The 16,030-nt window shown below is 38.6% G+C and overlaps 1 protein-coding gene across 1 annotated transcript; it reads left to right on the top strand.

The window, feature by feature from the left end:
* Positions 1-349: 349 nt before the first annotated feature.
* Positions 350-15,799, top strand: SKIL (SKI like proto-oncogene). Its single transcript, XM_063338934.1, has 6 exons — positions 350-2,109; positions 7,027-7,124; positions 8,529-8,767; positions 8,975-9,216; positions 10,284-10,508; positions 13,413-15,799. Exons 1-6 carry the CDS (start codon positions 1,003-1,005, stop codon positions 13,572-13,574), a joined length of 2,073 nt encoding a protein of 690 aa, XP_063195004.1. The 5' UTR covers positions 350-1,002; the 3' UTR covers positions 13,575-15,799.
* Positions 15,800-16,030: the final 231 nt, after the last annotated feature.

A 16,030-nucleotide genomic window follows, 5' to 3' on the forward strand; every position in this document is an offset into this window, starting at 1 on the left:
GCGGTGCCGCCCCGCCTTGGGGAGGTGTCTGGTGCCGCCGGCATCGCCCGTCTGCCGGGGCCGTGGTGGGGCTGGCGGTGGCCAGGGACAGCTCTAATTAATCGGGAAAGGCATCCCATCCTTTTCACGCAGAAAACTCACATTTTTGGGGTCGCTCATGTCCGTCCTCTTTCTCCCCTCACAGGAAAGGCTGACAGGACTGCGTTAGCACCAGACATAATTCAGCCGATGGCCTGGATCTTACCTCTCTTACTAATAACTCGGGGTGGGAAAATTGTGACACACACCGGTGACATCTGTGCGAAAGGTGACTCTCCAGGGACGTCTCGTTTTTTTGCCGGCTTGCTGGATCAGCCTTTAATTTGGGGGTTTATTTGTGAGCTGCCATAGTAACTCTCGTGGTGGTGGTGAAATCATAAAGTTGGCAGTGCAGTAAAGCAAGCCCTGAAGGTTGTTTGATCTCCGAGAACTGAAAGTGCTGAATAAAATTTTCATACAACTTAAACTACGTTTTTGGATCAGTTACGTTAAGATCAGTGTTCTTCAAACTGAGACCATTTTTCTATTTTAATATTTAAATAGAGACTTATTTGAAAAGACAGTATATTTTTTAAGGAAAAAAATGATCAAGGGTGGACAGTCTTGCATCAACTCACCAATTTTTACTAAATCACTGTATAAGACTATTGTGTAAAATAGCGTGTAGGGTGTGAAGAAAAGCCTTTTGTATACCAACTGCAGCGGGTTTTTTATACAAGAAAATCGAACAAATAACTATAAAAGAAAAAATTGTGTAACCTTGCCATTATTAATTTTATGGTATTACATGCAAAATGGGTTACATTTTTACTGTTAGAGGCTGAAGAAGTAACATTTTACTGAAAGGAGTGCAAAACTCGGTTTGCCTGAGGTAATCAAGATCGCTTGAAATTGTTTTTTTGTATGAAGAAGCAGGAAAATGCACATTCAACACTGACTTAATTAAAGTTCTGGTGTTCAGCAATGGAAAGCCCGCAAATAAACTTCCCCCTAGGTCTAGTTTCGGACCAAAAAAGGAGTGGGATCCGAGAGGATGGGAGTCCTCCGTTAAAAAAAGCAATGACAGAAATGCATGTAAATAACAAAGTACGAGTTGTAATAAATAAATTGCCAACAATAAAGAAGGAAAACTTGGATGAATATGACGAAACTCCTGTGGAGGCTGATGGGGAAACCGCCAAGCCAAACAACGCTTCGCTATCTGAGCCTTTGAATTTAAATCCAGGTTTGAAACATACGTTGGCACAGTTCCACTTGAGCAGCCAGAGTTCACTGGGTGGACCGGCAGCTTTTTCGGCTCGTTATTCCCAGGACAGTATGTCACCCACTGTCTTCTTGCCTCTTCCATCACCGCAGATACTTTCTGGTCCGCTGCTTATTCCTCCAGACAGCTCCACAGAACTCACCCAGACCATACTGGAGGGGGAATCTATCTCTTGTTTTAAAGTCGGAGGAGAAAAAAGACTTTGCCTGCCTCAAGTGTTGAATTCGGTTCTCCGAGACTTTTCGCTGCAACAGATCAACACGGTGTGTGACGAACTGTATATATACTGCTCAAGGTGCACTTCCGACCAGCTTCATATTCTGAAGGTTTTGGGAATTCTTCCATTCAATGCTCCGTCCTGTGGGCTGATTACACTGACTGATGCTCAGAGACTATGCAATGCTTTACTACGTCCTCGCACTTTTCCGCAAAATGGCAGTTTTCTCCCTGGTAAGAACACGTTGGCCCAGTTGAAAGAGACTGGCAGTGCCTTTGAAGTAGAGCACGAATGCCTGGGCAAGTGCCAGGGGTTGTTTGCACCTCAGTTCTACCTTGCGCCGGATGACCCATGTATCCAGTGTTTGGAGTGCTACGGGATGTTCTCGCCCCAGACGTTTGTGATGCATTCGCACAGATCCCCCGACAAGAGGACCTGCCACTGGGGGTTTGAATCGGCCAAGTGGCACTGCTACCTGCATATTAACCAAAAATACTTAGGAACGTCGGAGGAGCGGGAACTGAAGCATCTCTTGGAGGAAATGAAGGAGAAATTTAGCGAGAAAAACCAGAAAAGAACGCGGTCCAAAGTAAGTTCACCTACTCTTGTAAAACTCCCAAGTTTCTTTCAGCTTACACGTAAATACTTGTTTTGGAAGCGCGTTGCTTGCCTTTTGTAAATGGGAATGCTTGTCAAATCAAGCCTAAGTTAAATTTGTGAGAGAGCTTCACCATGGAAATACATTTCTCATTAAAAGGTGTGGTAATCTCTTTCCTCTTTCGGCTGTAAGTCACTTCATTTGGGCTGGTTTGGCTTTGTTGGTTCTTGTTCTGTTCTAAGGTTTACAGTCTACGGAAAATTCGGAGATACTGTGGAAGTTGTCATTCTCCCATTTGACCTTTGAATGTGTTTTATGCAGTGTGCGTTGCAGCAGCTGAGCAAAGCAGAAAAGACCTTGAAAATCAAGTATTACAAATTAATTCTTCATTTGTTATTTTTACTCCAGCACACACATGTGTGGTGTATGGCGACCTGGCTTGCCAACCACCCATCTCATGACTTTGCGTGCAGGGTGATGATGCATTGATAGGTTGCTATTTAGAATCCCAAAGTCTGCTTGTTCAGCAATAGCTTTCTGTTTAAACCAGTTGTATAGAGAAATATGCCAAAAAGAGGGGGTTTTTAGCAGCCCAAGTAATGAGCTGTAGGCCGGTATCTTGACAATGGTTAATAATAGATGTTGTATTTTTTCCTAAAATACTGCTGCAAGTCCACACTGTGGTTCAAAAATACAGAGCTTATTTTTCCCTTAGAGAGCTTCTACTTTAAATAGTAAGCCAAGCACCAGATAAATATTGAACATCATAGATGTTTCCATTCAGAGAAGGTAGAGGTTTTGGGGTATAATTTAAATGTGAGAGGTTTTTAAATGGTTCCTGCCCCATGACTATCTTTCTTTTCAGTGTATTTGTCATTTATATGTCTGTTTAATGGCTACTGGTTTGACTGTATATCCATTTTGCCTGTTGGATGTTTTGTGGTGGATTTCAAAATAGCAGCGAGAGCAGTCCAGATGGTTGAGCCCAAAAAGGTGTGTTCTAAGTCGACGCCTTTCAGCATAAACTTCTGAAAAGTTAGTACTGCAGAAAGGCTTACTGCAGTAACAGGTATTTTTACAGTTGTGCCGGTCTATAGTAAGGGGTTTTAGCAGAAAATTTCCATGAAAGTCTGCAATATGGCATGCTTACGCGTGATGAATTAGTTGAAGGTGCGGGTTAAGTTCATAGCAAGGAGGCTTCGCTTTTCATCTGGTAAAGACATGGCAGTCTCTATCCTTGCAATGCCAGTGTGGGTAATGAACTACAGGATGGTGGGTGCATCAGTGGAAATAGTCTTCCGTATTCATACCTCTAATACTGCTTCCCTTTTCACAGTAGCAGATTTCAGACCAAAAGGGCTTTCCGTTTCATGTGTACAGATGAAAAAAACCAGCTGAAATTAGCAGTAACAGTAATTTGGACTGGACTGGTGCAAATTAAGTAGAAAAGCTTTGCGGAGTCTTCCGTTGCAGACCTGTATAGCTTTTCTCTTACAAAGCAGCATCTGAAATCAGAATGAGAGAGAAACCATGCAAACTCGAACAAAGATAAAATGGCAGGGGAGGGTTCTTTTATTTTTTTTGGTCTCATAGATATTCATCTGGAAAGTACAAAAGATAGAAGAGTTTAATAGGGGAGTGTTGCAGCTCAGCCTCCGTTTCCTTGTCCTGGGGAAGCTTGTGCTGCTTCACTAGCCTTTTCTTTCCCTCATTTCTGTGGTGTGAGAGAGGTATTAGGTACAATGTGTAGACATTCCCGTTTCTTACACTCCCAGGGAAAATTATTTGCAGGATGTTCCATTTGCTGTTCTGTCACCTCCTTACCACCTTTGCTGAGTCAGCCTTCAGAAGTGTCGGCACATCTTTGACGTTATCTTGGAGGGCCCAGGAAGAACGGTTGCCCTTGGCTAGATCTTTGTCCAGCCAGTCATAACAAATTATTAATTAAATCCCATAGTCTTTGGAGCATCATAGAGCCTGTGCATTGCCTTTCTCCTTAGCCTTTCACTGACTTTATTCACCTCACAGCGCAAATATGCTTTTGCCTTGGATGTTTTAAGAGCAGTGTACTCACAAGGTTAATTCCTTTCTGTTCTTTGTGCTAATAAGAAAGCTGTAAGCTGTATATTTTATTGTCACCGAGTTTCTCATTTTCTGTTGAGTTCTAGACTGCAGTGTCACATCCACCTGCTTTTCCTGGGAACAGCTGTCGCTAAAGTCTCTGCTGATCTCTGTGCTGTCAGATCCTCATTCCCTTTGACTTTGCGACAGTTCCTGATAATCGCTCTGCACTAAAACTTCGGCTTCTCAGACTAATTCCCTGAGTTGGTCACTGAGAGTGGGGAAAGGCTTGCAATGTGGAGAGTTAACATTTCTTCTGAATATCTTTGTAAATCCCATCTCTGCTAAAGCTACCGTCTTAATGATTAGGCTGAAACTGCTACTTATCTGTATATTTTTTCTTAAAGAACAGCTTTGCACAACTAGCTTTAGAAGAAAAATAAGACATATTTTTCTTGTAGCCCTTTCAAACACTTTAGATAGAAGTAATTCAGTTTTAGGTTTACTTGGATATATTGCGTTTATAGAATTATTTAAGAGCATCTAAACTAAACAGATTGTTAGGTAATGAAATGCACATAGATATTGAAGTAGATGCTTTATCACTATTTTATTAACCTAGATGATGAGGAAGGAATTGTGTTAGAAAAAGACTTATGTTCATTTACAATTACCTTTGTTTTCCTTTTCTAAGTAAAAATTTGATGGCAAGTTATGTAATTCATTTGCAAAATGCACAGTAATGAGTAAACGCTACAGTTGTTTTCCATTTGAAATACTGGGAACGTAAAAATCTGACCTAATAACTTGAAAATACAGATTACCTGATAAATAATTTCATATGTAAATACATGAACATGTTAAAATGTGAGTCCTAAAACACGGACAAGATGTGAATCAGAAGTTAAAATTGGTACTAGCACAGTGTGTCCTAGCTGTAGTGTAAGTAGAAGAATATAAGTACATTATTTAAATTATTAGAATGATCTGGATAAGTAGAAAAAACTTGACCAGTGTCAGGATGAGGCTGTTTTTGTAGAGATTATTTGCTATATTTCAAATCTTTATTATTTAAAGGCTTGATTATGAATTTACTATTCTGTAGCTCAGCTTCCTTGTACCCTCCCTCCTTTGTATCTGTCTTGGGACTGGGTTGAGGAACAGGGGTGGAGTTAAATTTCAGTTTCGTTGCTAGAGCTGAATTTAGTGGGCAGGAAGTTTTGACCAGAATATTGTAGGTGGGATTTGGTCTGTCATGGTCAAGTGACATTTGATTCTGCAGACTTCGGTACAAGGTGTAATTGGGTACTCTCTTGACTGCCAGGGATGAAGTTCTGCAACAGTTGATTGCAGGGTGTGTAAATATAAACTTTTCTGATAATATATCATGTGCACAAGAAATTGTGAAGATGTTAGAATGCTAGGTGAAGCTTTTGGTACATTAGGATTTTTTTAGCTTTATAGGTTGTTTTTTTGTTTTTTTTTTTTAAATAGAGCAACTTTCGGAAGGTACTGGGTCTGGCTGGAATGGTGTTAACTTTCTTCGTAGCAGCCTGTATGGTGCTGTGCTTTGGGTTTGTGGCTAAAAGAGTGTTGGTAACACACCAGTGTTTCGGCTGCTGCTGAACAGCACTTAGGCAGTGTCAAGGCTTTCTTGGTTTCGTACTTGGCCCCTGCAGCGAGTAGGCTGGGCGTGGGCAAGAGACTGGCAGTGGCCAAAGAGATACTCCGTACTTTATAATGTCATGCTCAGCAATAAAAACTGGGACAGAAGGAGAAGAAAGGGGGGTTTGGCATCCGAGGTGGACGTTGTTTGGAGACTGGCTGGGCATCAGTCTGCCTGTGGGAGGTGGTGAGGGATATCCTTTGCTTCCCTTGTTGTTTTTTTTTCTCTTTACTTCACCTATTCAACTGTCTTTATCTTGATGTGTGAGCTTTCTTGCTTTTGTCCCTATCCCGCTGGGGATGGTGGTGAGGGAGCCTCTGCATGGGTGCTTGGATGCTGGCTGGGATCAACCGACCACACCAAAAACCCGCTTCCCAAGGCTATTTTAATACAAAGAAATTAAGAACCAATTTCTTAGCTTTAAGTCTTGTTTAAATATATGATGAGACACCTTTCACTTGAAATTAATAGTACCTTTGCAGTGGAGCAGCAAGTATGCCAGATAACTTTGTGACGAAAAGAGTAATTCCAAAAATGTTTCTTGAGACGAACAGAACAACAATTGTTACCCAAATGCAGAATGCACAGAAGTTTTAAGATTATCTATTCTGATGCTCTTGAATTAATTTTATTTGTTACTGCAAAGGAAATGGAGTTAATCATGTTAGTGCAGCAGCTTTGCCCACTTTTGCAATAAAAATTTGTAACAACTAAAGAAAGTTCTGTCTCTGGAATTACCAGTAATGTTTCCATTTTATTCACAGGTTTTATTTTGTAATAAAGTATCTGGCAAGTGCTTACTATGATGTGGATACTTTATTGTAAAAGGCTCCTACAACCTTTTGGGAATCCTAGTTTCTGCTTTCTCTTTCTCCCAGACATTTTTAGCATGCCTCTGGCAGAGTTCTGGAAACTCAGCAGAGCTTTTATGTAGGTTTGTAAAGAGATTTTCTTTTAATTTTGTTTCTGCTTTGCCCGTAATGGGAATCTGGAGATTGAAGAAACTTCTGTGGCTTGCATCACCCTGCATCGCTGCCAAAACCACTCCATTTTCCAGTACCCCAGTTTCTCTGGTGTGTACGTATTAATGGTGTAAATGCCATTCCACTGAGGAGTGTTTATTAAAATGTGAATAACATGTATCCATGTTCCAATTACCTTTTATTTTTTCTTTTCTTCAGGCAGATTCACAGCAGAGCCTGGAATTGTCGCAGTGGTATCCAGTTATAAAGCAAGAAGCAGAAACCGATCCTCAACCACCCTCCTTTTTCCATCCCAGGTAACTGAATTTCCTGTGTAGATCTGTAAGCACTGTATGTACAAATATTTGAATTATCTTTAAATAGCCAAAAGTATTTAAACTGAAAAAAAATGTATTTGCAACCTGAACTGTCAGGAGAACTCTAAGGGATCGCACAGGAATAATTGAACCCTAACTTTTTAATGCATTTCTTAGTGTAAATGTTAATGAACTGCTTATGAGTGGGTTTTGGTACAGAACTCAAGCTGTGATCCGTGAGTGTTCTTCAGTAGGCAATACAATTGAAATGTAATTACAATTTCCCTTTTCAGAGTAGGAATGACAGAAGGTAATTTTTAATCTTATTATAATATAATGCATGCATGTGGAAAGTTGCATAGGGCCTGTTTACCACGAGTGTAACTTAATTTACTTTCAAAAAAGACTTGTAAAAGGTGTTTGAAGGCTTTCTTCCACACTGGAGCAATGGCTACGGCTGAATTGTCTGTTGATTAGTTTCCTGGTTTTAGAAACCAAGTGTATTTCCTTAACGTAGTACACAGTTTATCATCTGCATCAGCGAAGGAAACAGTTTTTCTTGACGTACCTCTTCCCCGTGTGATTATGCATTTACCGTATATGGGTGAGATCAGAGTCTTTTGGCTAGCAGCGTGTGTCAAAGCAAGACACGCATCAAACTAGTTCCCACGCAAACACATGAATGTGATGGTCCCTCGGTTTGCTGTTTCTGTCGGCGCCTTCCGAACTAGGAGAAGGGAAAGTGTTGAAGACAGCAACCTTGACTCCAGTGTCGTGACACTGATTATCTTGGCACTGACCTTAACACATCTGGCACTCTTTTCCTTCTGTATTAGACAAAAGCGGAGGGGCTAGGTTAGGGCGGTACGGAAGGATGCTCCCAGGAGTCCAGGAGCTGTGAAAATCCAGATGGATTGCTCAGTGTATGTGGGAAAGAAGGTCCAGCGTTGGTCTCAGATGTGCCCCCGCACTCTCAGTGCACAGCTTTGCTTTGTAAAGAACGATCTGCTCGTTCCCACTGCACTGATCACTTCCCCCATCCTCCATTGCTAATATAAGGATTATGAAAATGCTAGAGAATCTGGATTCAGTGGCATTCTAATTTCACTCTGCATTTAAATGAAGTCTTCATATGATTTTCTGTATGATTTTTTTAATCAGCCATGTTTGAAAAATCCTCTTGTTTGATAGCCTCAAAACCTTATCTGGATAATCTACTCAGTAAAGATTTAAGTGGGTCATTAGGATTTCCTTTTGCATAGGAAAAATTTAAAAAGGACGTGCTTATTTCCCATCGAAACTTTCACAGTGTAAAATCACATGAAATTAAACTTACTGCTCTGTACCAGTCATTGTTTATTATGCTTACCTTTCATTCTTAATTTTACTGTTCTGTTGTTTCAGTTACTACCTTTATATGTGTGATAAAGTGGTTGCCCCAAATGTATCTCTTGCATCACAATATAAGGATGTTGCAAAAACAACAGCGAAAGCTTCAGAAGTAATTAAATCCTCACCTGGACAGTCAGAGAAGAAGCTCAGTAGTGGAAAGCACAAAAAAGCTGCCTCCTATCCAGAGCTTTCTCTTGAAGAACAGGAAAAAATTGACTTGAAAACTGGTGTGGAGCAGCATAAACATTTGGGTGAGTAGTGAAAATTATGTTGAAGTCTATTTTTTTATCGTATAATTTTGGAAAGCTCAACACTAAGCTGGTGTTTTGTGATGTCGCTTCAGTTTTCCAAAAATTCTTCTCACCTTTTTATAATCTTCAGTTTTCTTTGCCTTTTTTTTCCACTCTGGAAGTTTAATTTTCTGTGATTATTATGCTGTGTTCTTCTTTTCTTTGTAGATCCGCCTGCGTCAACTCGTTCTGCAAGAGGTGCAAAACCTGAACATGTTTCTTCCAAAATCACTAGAGACTTTGGCCGTGTTGAAGTAGGTAACGATGTGCGAACCTTGTCCCCCACTCTCATGAAAGACATCAGTTGTGAAGATGACAAGGGAAGGATCATGGAAGAAGTAATGAAAACCTATATCAAACAGCAAGAAAAACTAAATACTATTTTGCGGAGGAAACAGCAGCTTCAAATGGTACAGTGCTAATCTGAGTGCATTTCACTTTTGGCATCAGAAGACTGATGTTAGCTTGTTGGTTCTAGAATCAGTCTCACAGGTTACATTCATTTAGGAACACCGAAACACACAGATAATTTCCCCCCAGCTTGAACCCAGACACTCTTCTGCTCATTAGGTTTGAGTCCGCTAAAGATTGGTGTCTCTTCAGTTTGCAACAACTGTGTTCAAGCAGCTTCTCCTTTTGTTTTACCCAAATTAAAACTACTTCTTTCACTTTAAAATGTTTTCCAAACATTTTGGCAATTATAGTTTCTCTAAAATTTCTCAGTTTTCAGGATTTTAAAGATGCAGACATCAGTATTCTAGGAATGGTCTTATCAATGCCCTGTATAAAAAAGAGTACCACCTTCCTATTTCTGTTTGATAAGCCCTTGTTTTTAGGGGGATTTTATTAGTCTTTTAAAATAACGGATGACATTAGAAGCTAGTGTTCACTTGTGATTTTGCCTCATGTCTGTTTTCCGAACAAGGTAAACAATGTTTTTGCTTCTCACGTTCATAGAACATAGTATTTTATTTTACTTTAGTTCATTTAATGTTAAGCTCAGAATCTGTGAGCTCAGATAGGCCCTAGAGCTGCTACTTTTAAGTTGCTCTGCTGTTGGAGAGGTTGTAGATGAGTTTAAAAAAAAAAAAGACTTTAAAAAATACCAAAATGCTAGTGGAAAAAGAAATCAAACACATTTATTCTGTTTTCTGATGATGCACTTCTTACATCTTCAGAGTATATTTATTAAATCAGTGCTGCTGCTTTCTGAGTTCCAGTACTGAAAGTTGTGAATCTGTTTTTGTAAGCTCCGTGTACTTGAAAGTATAAATATTTAAAAGTATAAAAATTAAATGCTTGCTACAGAATTCCAGGCTGTCATTGATAAGTGGGTAAATACCATTGTCAGGCTGTTGTTACCAGTAGATAAATGTGCTCTTTTTGGCCTCAGTGTTTCCAGCTAGACACATAAATTCAGTGTTCTACTTTTCTGGTTTAGAAGCAAGGTGTGTGTGACCCTGATTTTTCTTGACAGGAAGTGGAAATGTTAAGCAATTCTAAAGCAATGAAAGAACTAACAGAAGAGCAGCAGAATTTACAAAAAGAACTTGAATGTTTGCAAACGGAGCATGCTCAAAGAATGGAAGAGTTTTATTTTGAGCAGAGAGACTTGGAGAAGAAACTGGACCAAGTGATGAAGCAAAAGTGTAGCTGTGACTCCAATTTGGAAAAAGACAAAGAAGCTGAATATGCAGCACAGGTGAGAAGGGAAAGTTGGTTTCAAACCAAACGATATTTAGTCTATCAGGAAATGGTCAAGCTGTTGCTCAGCCAACTTAAGGTTTCATCTTCTCCATGTGTTCTGATACCATAGACGAACACCAAAATAGATCACAGTGACATCAGTATTTATTTCCCTGTTCCTTGATTGAAACTGAGGTAGAACGCAACTTACAGAACACACAAAGTTATTGAAGAAATAGGAATCATAAACACAAGGTCTGTTACATCCTCATTTAAAACAAATCATGTTTTTAATGTATATAGGCTCGCCCAGGTTACAGAATTAGACATTCTAATTTTAGTTATAGAAGTAAGCTATTCCTCTTTTTCTTCTTGTTATGTTAAAAAAAAGAACTCAAACCTCTCAACCACCTTTTTGTCAGATTAGTTGCATACCTCACTGCTCTTTCTGTCCCTTGGTGGTAGGATCTTCTGCGCTATCTGTGTTGTATCAAAGCATTAGGTCAAGACTTCTCTTGGAAATTAAAATCATATTTTTGTCTCTCATTCTTGCCTCTTGGGTTCATATGTCGAAACCTATGGAGATATTTTTCTTTCACTTTCCTTTTAACTTTTACTATTGCTTTTTTATGTTGGACGTTATTCGTGTCATTCTAGTAGGAAAAATATAGTTAATGGCAAAGGGAGCCTTGGAATGCCCCTTTTCAAAATCAGTTGCGGTTATGATTAGATGTGATGTATTTTGTACTGTGTCACAGAAAACTAGTCTTCACAGTTTTTTTAAAGTAAACAAAATCTGAAACTTAAGCTCAGTAGAGCTTTGTGGTCATTTGAACATAGCTGCATATGTTTCCTGTTCTTATTGTCTCAAACTAAGAAACAGGCAGTACTTGAGAGACAGGTTTTGGTATTTTTGGGGAGCAGGGCAGAGACTAGCATCATAAATCCTTCTCATGAATTTAATTTCATGACATCCCACTCCACAGATTCCGAGCCTTTGCTGCCAGAAATAATCCTCTCTGACTAAGGCCTGATTTACTAAACATCTGGTACAAGCCCTATTACTGCAAGTAACAACATGTTCTAATTTATGAAGATAATCATGTATAGCATGTTTTATATGGCTTGTGTAGCTTGCTTACTTTAGAGGGTAAAAACCATAGATTGTTCCCCAAGGAGACTGGTTGGTTGTTTCTTTTGAAGTTAGACTTTGAAAACTAAACACATTCCTTGCATGAAAGTTTACTCTGTTATTACCTGTGTGGTAGGGCTGTTCGCAACATACAATTTGAACCTTTTTCTCCATTTACCGCATCTTAGAATAGATTTTGGACCCTAGGTTCCAAGCAGTTGTCAAAAGTACCTGAGTTAAACAGAGGTCCTGGCAACCAGTAACTTTCCTAAGCTGTGTATACAGGAATTAAAAAAAGCCTTAGTTCATCTTGAAGCAGTTGCCCAGGCTGCCCTTTTCTTTGTGAGAACTGTGGACTGGGAGGAACCCTCTTTGTACATTAAATAAAATCAGCAATTTGGGATTTGCAGCTTGCTTAATTATCTGTTCCTCTTTCTAGGCCTGCCTGGAGATGCGCTGAGTGTCTTCTCCCCCTTTTTGACTTATTTCTGGAATTGTCTAGTTTAATTGTTGCTTTACCCTGTCAGTCACAGAGGGGCAGTATAACCAGTACTGGAACCTTTCCTTAGAGCTGGAAATCAAAACTCAACCAGAGAAGTGCTTACGCAGTACGTGCTGCAACATGCAGGCAGTGGGCATATTGTACTGCAACAGCTTACTTCATCAAAGTAGTGGAGTCGGGAGACTTACATTAATAGCCTATTGCCGTCTAAGAACTGCTTAAATATCTCTGATTGTAGGAAAAACCATTTAAATTTAATTTCTGATTATACAAGTGGAGATGGAAGTCCACTGGATGTGATGTTCCTCTAAAATCAGCACAGGAGTTCCTTTGCCCGGTACATTTTATAGCAATTGGTGAACCCCAGGGATCCTGTGTGCTCCTGCTCTTTCTCTTGAACTGTCTTCCTTGTTTTCAGTGAGATGTATTCTTAGTGATGATTTAAATCAGGTAGATACCTGTCATTATAAAGGCAGATGATTTTTTTTAGATTCAGTGAGGTCTTTTTGTAAGAAATAACCTTTTAAGTCAACGGTAGAGAAGATAACTGGTTTCCAGTCTCCTCCCTGTTTTAACTGCTGGTAGTATACCTATAAGCAATTTGACAGTAACTTTCCCACACTTGAAAAATTCATCAGATGTTTCCAGATCTCACTGTAAATAAGTTTTGATGACACTCTAGCAAGTTTCAGTTTTACTGTACTGTAGATGAAAAAATTGTTTAATTTCTGTGTTTAAACACAAAATATTTCACCAAAAAATTAGGGTGGACTCATGTTTATGTGCACACACATAAATGCACAGGTGGTTATGTTCAAAATTTTCTGGACGTTATTGCTGGTAATTCTGTTTCATTTATACTAAAGTGTATCAGAAAACTGGTGGTGGTTTTATTTGTTACAGAAATGCATTCAGGCTCTGAAATAAAGAAGTAGTATTTTGTCGGGGAAGAGAAGTGAACCTGGGAAATGAAAAAGTGCTATTTATTCTGTGATTTGTGAAACATGTGATGCAGACGTCATCACAGTCTTCCTAACAGATTATGTGTATTAGTGACATGGTCTAGTGTGACAGTTCATACAACTACAATTTATATGTATGTAAAGATTAGACTTTCTCATTTTTTGTTTATAGTATGATGTTTATGCAACTTTGTGTATTGATGTAATTTGCCAGTGGTGTGGTAGGTAACTGCGTAATTCTCATCAATGGCGTCTGGAAGTGAATAGCTGACATTAAGTTTGCTAAAATTTGCTCTGCCTCTCTGTCTCTCCTCTCTTTTACAGCTAGCAGAATTGAGACAGCGATTGGATCATGCGGAGGCAGATAGACAAGAGCTTCAAGATGAACTGAGACAAGAACGGGAGGCAAGGGAAAAGTTAGAGATGATGATAAAGGAATTGAAGCTACAGATCTTGAAGTCTTCAAAAAATGGGAAAGGAAAATAGAACTTGGAAGAGGAAGTGTGACTACGTCCTTCAAACAGGGTGTTTTGGTTTTTAATGAATGGTGAGCAGTTTCTGTGTGATGAGAAAAAATATTCTCTACAGATTTCTATTTGCCAGACAAGTCCAGATGAAGATATACATATATATAAATAAATAGAGATAGATAGGTATCCATTTTTAGATTTTCCTAACCAGTGAAAATCTGCCTTTGTTTGTACTGGTGTTTTTCTCAAACAATGAAAAATATGAAACTCTTGGTTGAGAGTGACCAGTTTCCGTCTATTTCTAATGGAGTCTTGAGGACTCTATACCTTTAAACTTTGTCTGTTAAAATATATGTGGTGATCTTTATTTTGCTATCAATTGCACATCCAGTTATAAAAGTACATTAAAATCATTCTGAGTTCTTCAAGGTCAAAAATAGTTTGGGTTTCAGTGAGAATTATGTGTTCTCAAACTGGGGGAAGTAAGGGCAACGTTTCATCTGTAAGGTAATACTCAAAATCGCCACAATGATAGATAATTGATCATCAAAAGTGATTTACCAGCATTTTTCCCATAATTTCATTGTGTGAAGTCAAGCTGATCTTTTCAGTATTTTCTATTTAACAACTCATTATCAGTCTAAAGATTTTTAGAGCCAGCATTTGCTTGCCGTGCTGGCAGAAGAAAACGTTAGGGTTGTTTTGTAAATTAAAAAAATTACAATTGCAATGGAATGTTTGGAAATCAAAAATTCACATATTTTCTTTTGTTTTTTTCTATATAGTAAGTATGAAAGAAACGTTAATAAAAGGCTTAAAGGTGGGGCTTTTCCGTCTAGAAAGAGAGAAAGCTTGACTTAACTGGTTTTTCAGATACTCATGCTTTCAAGAAAAATAATATTAAAAAATACGTTAGTTTCTTTAGTACCCTAAGCCTCCACACTTTGAGCTTATTGCCAGCTTGTGGATTTTTCTTTCATTACATAGAACAAGCCTTAACTGACATTGCGATAATAGCTTAAAAAATAAAATTCTGAGATACGGCACTTTGAAAATCATTTTGATAGTCTCTGTATTTGAATGACATGGTAATGTTACCATGAATTAAGAAATACAGCATGTTTGTTAAGCTATAACGTTTTAAAATGTGTAATTGTACAGAATTACTGTTTTATGTATATATAATGTTTGAGTACTTCAGAAGTCTGGTTCCTAGTGGATTAAAAGCATGACTACAAAGTTGGATGAAGAAATACTTTTTTGCACTTCTCTCCAAAAAGTTTGATACAGCTGACCGATGTTAGTTGTGAGTGAATAGGAATATTTTAATAGTTCTAGTATTTCACTACATAATTTTAACCTTTCCTTCAGCTTCTGGTTTTGAGGTACTTAGGTTTTTTCTTCTTTTAATAATTCAGTTAATTTTAGGTTAAACCACTAGTAAAAGCCTACATTGATTTATTTTTTTTCCTGAACTAGTAAAGCTGAAAACTTTTTATTTCTTTTTTTGTTTCTCTTTTAATGGTATAACATGACTGAATATCACAGAGAAAGATAAACTTGCACGTATCCTTAAGTTGAATGAGAAATGAGGTGGTAAATTAAATGTCATGGAGTCACAGGATGATTCTTTTATAGCCGTGTACAATTTTGTTTAAGAACTGTGTCATATTTACACTGACGATTAAAGCAGGTTAGATGAAAAATATCAAAAAATTTTCTTTGTCAGTGTTGATCAGAAGACCCAGATGACATTTTTCCCTTCTTCAACTCTGTCTCCAAATTTTTGCTTTAAAAAAAAAAAAAAAACAACAAAAAACCAAAAGGAAAAAGCCTGTCGTTGCAGCGTGGTTTGGAAGGAAAGGTGCTGACTATAAATGATTCTGGTTGTGTGTGCACCACTTGCTTCTAAAAACACAAGGAATGTTTTATTGTAACAACCACCGAAAACATGGTTATAGGGAGAGTGGGGAAAAATGTTGATGAAAGTGTGATTATTAGGGAATGGAGCTTGAAGTAGTCCAACTTGATGGACAGAACCTACGTTGGATCAGCTAGATGGGCAAGTAAGAAAACACCGTCCTGGGAAACTGAAACGTTTCATCCAGGTATTATTAAAGAATCAAAAGATACCATTTCTAGTTGCTTTTCAGTGTCAATGTTTTGAACCAGACTTGTTCGATTGTCAGTGTAGATAAGGCCGTACGGACTCATATAATACAGCCGCAGTAACTAATTTACCACAGTATTTATAGCTTAGCCGTTGAATGTATGGAATCCTCAAGGGATTATTATAGTAGAATACTGTATATTCCATTTTCATTCAGGTCTCGTCTATGTTACATGACTTCAGATAAAATTTCCCCCTTTGCCACCGGTTGATCTTTGGCGGTGGCAGTTGTGGTGGAGGACTAGAGTAGCCTGGGTTCCCCTGCCTCAGCCAGCACTTCAGCCACCTCTCAACCAGCTGTA

Source organism: Chroicocephalus ridibundus, chromosome 6 (assembly GCF_963924245.1).
Source record: "Chroicocephalus ridibundus chromosome 6, bChrRid1.1, whole genome shotgun sequence".
Lineage (NCBI taxonomy): Eukaryota > Metazoa > Chordata > Aves > Charadriiformes > Laridae > Chroicocephalus > Chroicocephalus ridibundus.

Excerpts from the sequence above, each read along its gene's own strand:
- SKIL (XM_063338934.1), top strand. The coding sequence starts at position 1,003 with ATGGAAAGCCCGCAAATAAACTTCCCCCTAGGTCTAGTTTCGGACCAA. Across the intron at positions 7,125-8,528 it reads CCCTCCTTTTTCCATCCCAG|TTACTACCTTTATATGTGTG; the intron begins GTAACTGAATTT and ends CTGTTGTTTCAG. Across the intron at positions 9,217-10,283 it reads GGAAACAGCAGCTTCAAATG|GAAGTGGAAATGTTAAGCAA; the intron begins GTACAGTGCTAA and ends TTTTCTTGACAG.